This window comes from Elephantulus edwardii, unplaced genomic scaffold (genome assembly GCF_000299155.1).
Source record: "Elephantulus edwardii isolate Elephantulus edwardi_28Jun2011 unplaced genomic scaffold, EleEdw1.0 scaffold00537, whole genome shotgun sequence".
Lineage (NCBI taxonomy): Eukaryota > Metazoa > Chordata > Mammalia > Macroscelidea > Macroscelididae > Elephantulus > Elephantulus edwardii.
In genome coordinates this window covers 48,891-60,197 of record NW_006400287.1, presented here as the reverse complement: position 1 = coordinate 60,197, position 11,307 = coordinate 48,891, and the positions used below count along the sequence as shown (strand labels likewise).

Genomic DNA, 11,307 nt, shown 5'->3' with positions numbered 1-11,307 from the left:
AGAGGAGAGGAGAGGAGAGGAGAGGAGAGGAAAGAAGTATAGAAACAATTAGTTCAAAGGACTAATGGATCACTTGAACCTTAACTATCAGGACCATCTCTGAGACCAGAAGAACTAGGTGGTGCCCCCCTACAACAGCTGGCCACTCTAAAAGGGTCCTTAATTGAATGAGCAAAAATCGTGGAACAAGACTCAAAACATTAAAATATCTGCTCCAATAGAAACTAGTGAAAATCCCAAGTCTATGGCCCTTAGTCATCCCTTGAACGTGAAGCAAAATCCCTCATTGCTCAAAAAAAAAAATAAAAAAAAAATAGAAGCTCAGAAGGTGAACAGTAACCCCAGGAAGGTACTCACTCCCTAGGGGAAAAAAAATCAACTGCAGAAGATCAAAATAGAAGTACTTTCCCAAGAATAAAACTCAGAAGGTAAAATAGGGTAGAACAGAAAAATTAATGGAAACAAAAATTACAGGGAGGAAGTGAGAAGTTAGCACTTTGAGAATTATTATTAACGTCATACAATAAAATATGTATGAATGCTTGGCTAGGAAACCCGTTTGCTTTGTGGACTTTCACTCAAATCACAATAAACAGAAAAATACATGAACACTTAAAAATTAAATGTGCTCATCATTTTCCAGATGATTTCAAAAAAAAAAAAAAAAAAAAAGAAAAGAAATCCTAACTCTGGTCCCTGTGAATACAGTCTGGCCTGAAAATAGGCTCAGTTAAATGACAATGGAGTTAAGTAGATTCAAATCCCATCTAAGTGGTTTCCTACAGAGAGGAAAGAGACCCACAGAGACAAACAGAGGGGAAAGGGCCATATGATGGCAGAACTGAGCTGCAGGTTCAAGTCAGAAGCTACAAGAGACAAGAAGCCTCTTCCTTGAGGACCTTTGGCAAGAACATGGGTCTGCTGGCATCTTTACTTTGATAATTAGCTTCCAAAATTATGAGAAAAGAGGTTTTGTTTTTATAAGCCACCACCTCTGTGGTATGTTACAGCAGACCTAGGGAACTCTGGAGACATTTTTTTATCATCACAAATGGATGTATGTATGGGAGGGGAGACACTAATGGCACTTAGTAGGTGGAGGTCAAGGATGTTTCTAAACATCCTTCAATGCATAGGAAAGCACCTCAGTAAAAAGGATTGTCCAGTCCAATCACAAGGATTGTCCACCCTATATGCATAGGGTCAGAGCTAAGAAACTGTCTTAGAGTACAGTCAGTTTTCCTCTCCACGGCCTAAAAAGGTCCACACATTCTATTTCTTCCAGCCCATCAGGTCTTACTCTGCCTCTCAGCTCAAGTCACATAGAATTCTGATTCCTCAAATGTACCAAGCTTATATTTATGCCTACCCTTGTCACTCATTCTTTGAGTCTCCTGTGTCTCTCCACATTCATAATTCAGCTCAAAAGTCACCTCCAGAAGTGGCTTCTTCTGATTGTTAAGTCGAACATTGCTTCCCTACTGCCCACCTGCCTGACTACATAATCTCTACAGTACTTGCAACTATTTTATTGTTAACTTATGTCTTACCGTATTCCTTCTCCCTACTAGAAGGTAAGCTCCATAAGGATAGAGTCTTGTCCAGCTTTTTAAATGATGAATAAACATTAGTCAAGAGGAGTGCTTGTTTGTCAGTAAGAGCTCAGTGAATGAGTGGATGAACCTTGACTAGGACAATCATTTCTGTTTGTCATTAATATATGTACTTTAAAAAAAAATAACTTAACAACCCCTCAACCAAGCCAAGAGGTTGGAAGCTTGAATCCACCCAGAGGTACCTTGGAAGGCAGGACTGAAAAGAAAAAAAAAAAGCTCCCCAAATGTCATAGTATTGAAAACTCCATGGAGCAAGCAGTCTACTCTGCATATATGATGCTACCATGAATTAGAATCAGTTCAATGACAACTAGCAACACAAGAGTGTGAGTTCCTTAAGAATGAACACCACATTGGAACAGATGAGGAAAAGAACGGCTTAAAATGAATATAAGATTAAGCATTGTTTACATGACAACAGGCCAGAATAAGAGGTACATAGCGAAGTGGACCAAGGTGGGTGGGAGGGGAGAAATTGTGCAACAATGAAGGAATTCTTTAAAGAGAAAAGCAAACTGGGGTGGGGGTAGGGAGGAAAATGTGCAACAATGATTGAATGAAAATCCAAGTTTTCTGTAAACTTTCCTTAAAATCACAATGAAAATATGAAAATAATAGATGATAGATAGATAGATAGATGATATATAGATGATAGATAGATAGATAGATAGATAAACAGACAGAAAGAAAATAACCAAATAAGTCTTCTTCCTGTTCAGATCTCACATTGGCACCATGCTGGGCCCACTAACTGCTTATTGATCCGACTCTCTTCTGTGACATGATATGACTTTGCATCTACTTTCTGCCCTGTGGGATTTGACACCAATATCTCATCTATCCAGGGAGTTCCCTGTACTCTCCACTGAAGCTCTGTCATTGTGATCCAGAGTTCTCCAAAGAAGCTAATAATGTTCAATGAAGCCTGCTGGAGAGGAAGCATTCCCACAGATCTCAATAGTGTGCAAATTCTTCGCTGGCCTTGGAGGAACATTGGCAAATAATATCACAGAATGCTGTAACAGCCCCCCAAAAGCATGACCTTAATTGGGAAAAGCTGTTTTATTTGAACCAATTAGAGGAAGCCATTCAGAATCTTGGTTTATAGTCCAATAGGCAAAAATAAGTCAAAGTATCTATTTATGAGAAAGACTGGCTACCCAGAGAAAATTTAATTTCCCTCCTTAACATAAAGTATACTAAGCATATGTTTGTTTGGTTTTTTTCTTTTTATTCCCTCATAAAATACTACTTTAAAGATATCAGATAACAAAAATAATACGTCTTTGATAGGAAGTAGAGGAGATAGATCATTAGATGTAGAGATCTGAATATATTTCTGGAAGATGGAAAGAGAATAAAATAGTAGATAAAATAAAAGCAGAAAGCCACGGGGGCTTAAAGACCTCTATGTGGCGTAAACCAGACAGACTGCAGGTGTGCGAAGGGGGCACATAAAGATGCTAATTAATTTATAGTCTATCTGTAGACACTTACTCCTGCCTGATCTAGTTAACCTACCTTACTTCTCTCTCCCATCCAGAGGGAGTGAGACACGTTATCCCTAGGCCAGAACAAACACACAAACATTCTTCTTTAAAGAAACTGAATTCATTACCAGGACCCCAGAGTAAGTGCTGGAACTCTAAATAAAATCTCCTTAAATCTATCATTTGGGTGTCTTAAAGGCCAATTCCCTGCCTTCTTTACTGTAACTAAGTCAGTCTGTGAAAAAATCCCTCCTGTTCACTCACAGATAGCAAACGTCTCATCAAAAGCTACTTCACAAGATACATACAGGCAGAGGAAAAATCCAATTCTGTGAGCTGTTATTAACAGAATTATATTAAGAAATAAACGGGTAAAAATAGTGCCATAGAAAAGAAGCAGCCCAATAAAGAGAAACCTCATCCTGAGGTCAGTGGAGGGAGTCAGACATAAGTCAAAGAAGGGAAGGAATTTAAAGGGGTGGGACTCCTTTAATTAATATACTCAGAGACACTAAAAATATATCACAGCCATTTCAATGCTGAGTAACTGATTGCCTTAGAGTCAGAGAACAAGACCAACTCAGAGCGTAAGAAAGAACTTAAGGAAATAAATAAGTGATTTCAAACTTAAAACTTGAAAGAGTAGCTAGATGACAAGACTAAGGAAAGTTCCAGAAGAAGCATGAAAGACAAGAAAAGGGAACGTTTACAATAAAAAAAAGAAAGAAATCAGGACTGATGTGAAATTCAATATTCAACCAATAAAAGTCACAGACAGAGAAAACAGAAAGAGGAAGGAAAGAAAAAAGGTTTTGTTGGATTTTTTTTTCTCCCAAAATGAAGAGGATTTGACATGAATCTCTAAGAGCAAGTTTTGACAGAATAACTATTTTATGAAGTAAATCTCACACTCAGATATATTGGCCTGGAATTTCAGAGCACCAAAGATAAAGGGAGGGAGTTCTGCTTGGCTTAGTGGTAAGGATTTGTGCTGCCAACACAAAGAAATGGGCGGCTGCTCCTTGGGCCCACTGGAGGGTCAGCTATGGTTTGGTTCTGACTGTTCACAACAACAACAACAAAGAAAAAGGTGGCCTCGCTCTGGTGGCCTAGTGGTAAGAAGCTACCTGCAATCCCAAAGGCACAGGATTCAAATCCACCAGCTGCTCCAAAGGTGAAGGATGGGCGATCTCCTCCCCATTCTGTAATTAACTGTCCCTGAAAGCCCACTGGAAGGTCAGCTGGGGGTCGATTCTGACTTGATAACACACACCACCACCACCATAAAAACTTCCATGGAGAAAATAAGAGGCACATATAAAGAAATGAAATTTAGACAAGCAGACTTAACAGAGTTAAGTCTGATTTAACAGGTATGTTATTTTGGCCAAGCTTTTCTGTACCTCAATTTTCTTGTAAAGTAGCAGATTATGACAGTATGGATATGATAATCCATTTATCATTATCAGGGCTCAGAAAAGAGTCTGAAGCATTAAAGCTACAGATTTCCTTATTATTCAATTTATTCAAAAGAAAAAATCAAAACATTAACAATATTTTTAAAAAAAATTTGTCATAGAATTCATGGTTTCTTCTCCAACATACATTCCACTCTCCCCGTTGTGAGATAGGTATCTATGTGTGTGACTTGAGAGTGAGAGTGAAATATAATGTCAGCCTTTGGTTTATGCAAATAATCCCAACCCCATCAAACTACGATTTCATCCTGGTTTGTCCAAGTTAATCCATTAAAAGTGGGCCTCTCTTTTTTCTCCTAGCCCCTAGAAGATTCATCACTCTACAACCATAAGTGAGGCCTGCCTAAGACTGAGGCCATCACAGTACAGGACAAAGCAAAGAGCATCATCAAGAAATTAAGTTGTAGCCATGATCAAACTACGCCTGAAACCCATATATTGCCAGAAATTTTAATTGTGGGGATTACCAAATGATTGTTTAAATGCATTTGAGTTGAGTTTTCTGTCTGTGATCTATTCCATACACCAGAGCCTCCTAGCCCAGCCCAACTTTGCACTAAGTGTTACCTGGATGATGTAAGACAGCGACAAGCCTTTGGAAGAAGCACTGATTGAGGAGAAACTGAGGGTCACCAGCAAGGCCACGATCAAAGTAACAATGTTCATGAGGACATCCATTCTCAGAGCAAACCATCTGAGAGCACAATTAAAATAGAGGAGGTGACTGGAATTTTCATCATTAAGCATTTTAAACCTAAAATTGAAAAAAAAAATCAGGTAAAATAGGAGATTAGGTATGCTTCCATGGGTTTAGGTTTAACACTAGTGTAGGAATAAGGCTAGAGAAACTTTTAACCAAGGGGAGAGACACTCAGATATAATAAACCCCACAAAAGTAAACATATGATCATGTCCTTTTGACTCTGCGATATATTCAATTTTCATATATGTTAAGAAAATTCGTGTAGCAGTAGAGTATGGTATTACGTGGACTTTTCTTTTCTGAAAGTGCAACTGAACCCTATAATTGAGAACAAAAGGTACCTCGGATTCTGACTTTAATGGATCCCATCTTAAGAGTCCTCCACTGCCAAACACTTTGCAGAACTTCCAATGAGAAGGGCTTGGGAGGAGGTCACAGTTAAGAAAAGTCATTGTGATGGCAAAGGAGGGTGAAGAAGGGGCCTAACTTGTCCCTCACCCCATTCAGAAAGAGGAGTGTCGATGAAGTTGCTGATAGTGTGTAAGGATCTCTTCAAAGAGAAGAAACTGACATATTATCTCCTATCATATGTCCACTGAGCCAGACAGATTAGTGGAATGAGAAAGAACAGAGAGGAGGGTGACAGGGAATGATGGAGCCAGTGAGAGGGACAAGATCTACCGCCCGGAGTCCCTTGTTCCCCGGATGTATGGGAGTTCCTGGGTTGTACGAAGGATTAACACACTTGGATGCTGGTGGAAAGGCTGGTTGTTTGAGTCACTTAGAGGAACTTCAGAAAACAAGTCTGGCAATCTACTGCCCAAAAACATCTCCTGAAAACTCTATGGACAACAGTTCTGTTCTGACACACGTGTGATTGCCGTGAATTGGAACTGAATCAAGAGCACCTCATTTGAATTAGGAAAAGCAGGTCTCACCAGTTCCTGTCGTTTCTCAAGTTGAGAGGGTTTAACGAAGGCAATGTGTAAGCATTCAGACTCGATGTAGAAATCCCAGGCAGAAGAAATCTGCTATATTGGAGGAATGCAGCATCATGGATGCTGCCAGACAGAGCCTAGCTGGAAGTCCCTTGGGATCTTATCAGCAAGAAAGTATTTAGCAGAGTTTCTAGGGATTTATTCCCATTGGACATTCACCCTAACACACCACATCTGCGCAGCGAGCTGGAGTAGCAGAAATGAGAGAATGGTCTGGATGGGGCATTTGCCTGAAAATATGTGTTGCCCCTGGCCTCCTCCTACACCAGAATCAAGGGATCAGGTTCATGAAAAGGAGATACTTAAAAGAATAAGTCAGATGCCCCTTTTAATTCCTACGTATGCACACCTACACAACCTTACCACTATAAACTTCTGGACAAAAAGAGAAAGCTTTGGCTTTGATGATCAACCCAACTAGTTAGCACTGAATTGACTCTGACCATGGTAACTCCAAGTACCTTAGGGAGGAATTCCTACATGATAGGCATGTTGTGGCATTTGGAAGAGTATTTTGACCAAACCCTGGAGAAAACAAATTTAAGTGGAAACAGAAGGAATTTCAAGGCTGGTGCTTTTTAAATGTAGATCGCCAAGCCTTTCTTCCAAGGCAGCTAGCTCTAAGTGGGTTAGAACTGCCAGCCTTTAGACTAATAGGCAAGTACTTAACCATTTTTACCATTCAAGGACTTTTAACTGGTCGCCATCAGGACAATTCTAACTCATGACAACCCCAAGTGTTACAGAGTAGAACTATGTTCCATAGGATCTTCATAACTGTAGAACAGAAGGATCCCCATGACTATACATTGGATATACCATGGACTGCCAGGAGAACAAACAGGTTTTGTCCTGGAGAAGATGAAACCAGGCTGCTCCTTAAAGGCAAAGATTCTGAAGCTTCATCTGACATGCTTTGGGCATATTGCAAGGAGGAACCAGTCCTTGGAAAGGGAGGTCATGCTTGGGAGGGTGGAGGGACAGCACAAGAGAGGAAGACCCTCGATGAGATGGATTGACTCAGTGACTGGGGTAATGGAGATAGTAGTGGCAGAGACAATGAAGTTGGCTCAGGATAGAACAGGGTTCAGAGATGTTGCACATTGGGTCGCTATGAGTTGCAAGTGACTCGAGGGCACATAATAACAACAGATTGAACATTGTTTTTTTATGTTTATCTTCATGAAGAGTAGAGATTCCAAAACTAGCACAGTTGTGAATAGCAACAGGCATTGCAGTTGTATTTCGTTTCAGAATTCCTCAAGAGTCTATCTATCATAAAGGTTCCACCTTTGGCCATCTATCCTGGACTTTCTCCTGTTTCCACTTCAATTTGTTTTCTCCAGGGACTGGTCAAAATATTCTTCCAATTCCACAACGTGCCTATCATGTAGATAATAAAGCCTACAAATTCGCCTGAGAGCTTAAGTGACTTAGAAGTCATCTGTGGTCTTATCTCTGTGCTTGGTTAGACTGAACAGAAGCAAAATCAGTAGCTGAGATCAAATTGAAATTTGACCTCAAAGCTTTTTTTTTTAATGTTATAGCATTTCTCATCGAGTGGCAGATTACATGTCAGAAACCCAAACCTTCTGGAACATGTATAATAGGAAAGAAAATATTAAAAGAAGAAAGACTCCATCAGTCATGGGAACCTTGGAGGAGAAGCTACAGGAAAGTCAAAGCTTAAAACAACTTTGCTTTTTGTGGATGAATGGCTCCATTGTTGGGAGCCTTTTCCTCTTGACAAAGGCTTGGAAACGAGGCAGGACTTTTGATGGATAATGTCCATATCAAATTAGCAGCAAAACTAGCTGCTAAAGACAGAGCTGTGATATCAAGTCTATACTGCGATGCTGAGTGGCAAAGTATGCAGACGATGAGAAAGAAAATTAGATGCAATTAGCCTGAAATGTGTGTTAGCTTTTTAAAGATGAGGGGGAAATATAAACAACTATACGATAGAGACTGCATAGAATCACCAAGCTCTCTTTTTCATCTCTGGACTCCCACAGACTACATTTCCCTGCAGTTTGATGAAGCCACGTGACTAAACTTTGGTTAATGAACGCCTTGTTGTACTTGTTACTCTGCGCCATAGAGTCAGAACTGACTCATAGTTTACCCTCCAGTGAGTTTTCAGGGGCTGTAAGAAGTTTGCAACAAAGGTATGTGATTCGAATCCAACAGCTGCTTGTCAGGACAAAGAAGAGCAATTGCTTCCCATGCGATTCACCACCTCTGAAAACCCACTAGGGGGTCACCTATGAATTGGTTCAGACTCAACTGTACACAGTAACAACAAATTACACAAAGGAGATTGTCCATTCTCCTCCTGTGGAGCAGTTGATGGATTCAAATCATGTACCTATGGGATTGCATCACAGCTTCTTACCACTAGGCTCCAAGGGCTCCCTACAGAAAGTATATGTTGCTTTCTTATGTACCATTGAATCTGAACTGATCCATAGCTCACCTTCCAATGAGTTTTCAGAGGCAGTTAATCACACTGAAGGAGATTGCCCATCTGTCTCCAGGAGCATCTAGTGGATTCAAATTGCATGCCTTAATGAATGTATATAGAAGTGACAGCTATTGTCACCAGAGTGGTTGCTGTTATTATGTGTCATCTAGTCAACTCTCATGCTTGGAAGGGTGGAGGGACAGCACAGGAGAGGAAGACCCTAGATGAGACAGATTGAAATAGTAACTGGGCAATAGGGGTTGGTGTGTCAGAATCAGCGAGACTGACTCCGGACAGGGCAGGCTTCAGAGCTGTTGTACATAGGGTCACTATGGATCACAGGCAACTTGATGGCACATAACAACAAAAACTGTTGACTATAACTCAGAATGACTCTATGAAAAAGGACTCTGAAACTTGCCTTATTCTGAGCCAACTTCATCATCCTTGACACCATTGCCACAGCCACCAGCTCAATCCATCTCATCCAGGGTCTTCCTCTCCTGCACTATCCCATTCCAGCCTTCCAAGCATGATTTTCTTCTCCAAGGACTAGTTTCTCTTGGTAACACACCCAAAGTATGAGAGATGGAGCAAGAAGCAATCTGGTTTCTCCGTCTCCATGACAGACCTGTCTGTTCTTTTGACAGTTCATCGTATGTTCAACACTCTTCTCCAGCACAACTCAAAGGCATTAATTCTTTCTCTGTCATCCTTAGTCACCATTCAACTCTTAGATGCAAAGCAAGTAATTGAGAAGGCCATGGCCTGGGTCAGACGCACATTAGTCTTAGCTATACTAAGACCCTAGGAGCACCTGAACTGGCATCATTGCTCTTTAGCTCTCTGGAGAGGTCCCTGACAGCAGACTTTCCCAAAAGAACACATCTTTGGATTTCCTGACGGATGCCAAGAGTGCTGATTGTGGACTGGAGCAAGATGAAATTGTTAACAGCCTCAACCTTTTCTCCATCTATCATGATTCCACAAATTCTTTGTGTGCCATTCCTCATCATCCTCTTTCCTCTATCTTCCAGTTAGACACAGAAGGATCTTAGAAAAGACTTCAAGGCTCGTAGAGACAACAAAACTCCACATGAAAGGCAAGACTGGTTACCTAACTGGAGCACTGAACCCTCCATGGGCCTCAGTGAATTATGACTTGAGAGAGGGGATAAAAGTGTGTATACGTATGTATGCGTGAGTGTGTATATGAGGGAGAGAGATAGTCCTAAGATCGGGGTTGCTTATTCCAACAATGAATGTACTATGATAGCTATAATTTATATAACATTTTAGATCATTTTTTGCTGGTATATGTATCAGAAATGTATGAATATAGTTCCCACAACATTTTAAGGAGGAGAATGTTAGTTTGTCTAGTAGTTGGAGCACATCAGAGACTGTGAGGTTGGAGCAGGATGGAGCAAGACTCAGTCTGTTGTTCACAGGGGGGCTGTGAGTTTTGGTCAACTCAGTGTCACCAAGCAACAGGTGGAGTTTAATATTACTTTTTAAGTATTACTTTTACATCATCTGACATTCTTTGGACATGTTGTAAGGAAGGACCAGTCCTTGGAGAGGGATTCATGCTTGGGAAGGTGGGGCGACAGCACAGAAGAGGAAGACCCTGGATGAGATGGATTGTTTCAGTGACTGGGGCGATGGGAATAGTTGTGTCAGAGACTGTGAGATTGGCACAAGATAGAGCAGGGTTTAGGACTGTTGTACATAGGGTTGCTATGCGTCCCAGGGGACTCGATGGCGCATAACAACAACAATATATAATCACATGACAATTTCTATTTTACATTGTTAAGGAAAAGAAAAAAGAGTCAAGAAAAAGAAAATACTATGAACAACAACAATAAAGACTTGAAAAAAGCATATGAAACATGAACAGAATTTGGGGTGAGACCTATGAGGGATATTTTTCACCTTCTCACTACTTTCTCACATGTTCCTGAAGTGAAAATAGTTTATAATTATAGTGGAAAACAACACACGTGAAATCACATTTTGAAGTCGTCATTGAATGAGCTCCCGTAATTCACACCTCCGTGGGACCCTGAAAGCTGGGGAAACAACCCAAGTATCTTAAGAGTTTCTCTCCTCAGATGTGCCAATTCCTCATCTAAGGTGAGTCATCAGACAATCAGGCTTCCCTCCTCAAAGCCAGAAAAGCTGTTTGCTCCCATGATCTCCTGTCCTTGCCAGGCATGAAGTAGGGAACACTGGGTCCGGGGCCCGGCCAGGACTCACTCACTTGTTGATACAGTCCTCCTTCTTGTCATAGGCGTGAATGATGCCCAAGCCTTGCATGGATGAGGTTATATGGGAAAACCAGGGCGAGCGGCTGATGTTCTCCACCTTCTTGAGCTCCTGGACTCCTCTGTGGAACACGCTGCAGGAGAGGTAAGGGGGGGCCAAGAGAGGCATCTCTGTGGGCGTGTACTCAACATTCAGATTCAAGTACTTCGTCAACCCAGAGTTTAAAGCAGAGATGTTTCTCAGATGCTCTGCCGGGGAAGGAGGAACAATCTCCTCCTGTACCAGTC

General features: G+C 41.0%; 1 protein-coding gene across 1 annotated transcript in view; it reads right to left on the bottom strand.

The window, feature by feature from the left end:
• ABCC12 (ATP-binding cassette, sub-family C (CFTR/MRP), member 12) overlaps positions 1-11,307 on the bottom strand; it is a gene marked incomplete at its 5' end in the record, with an annotated part of 72,120 nt that overhangs the window by 18,512 nt on the left and 42,301 nt on the right. Inside the window, 2 exons of the mRNA XM_006903208.1 lie at positions 5,152-5,338; positions 11,016-11,153. Coding sequence (XP_006903270.1) covers positions 5,152-5,338; positions 11,016-11,153 — 325 coding nt within the window. The remainder of the gene's footprint in view (positions 1-5,151; positions 5,339-11,015; positions 11,154-11,307) is intronic.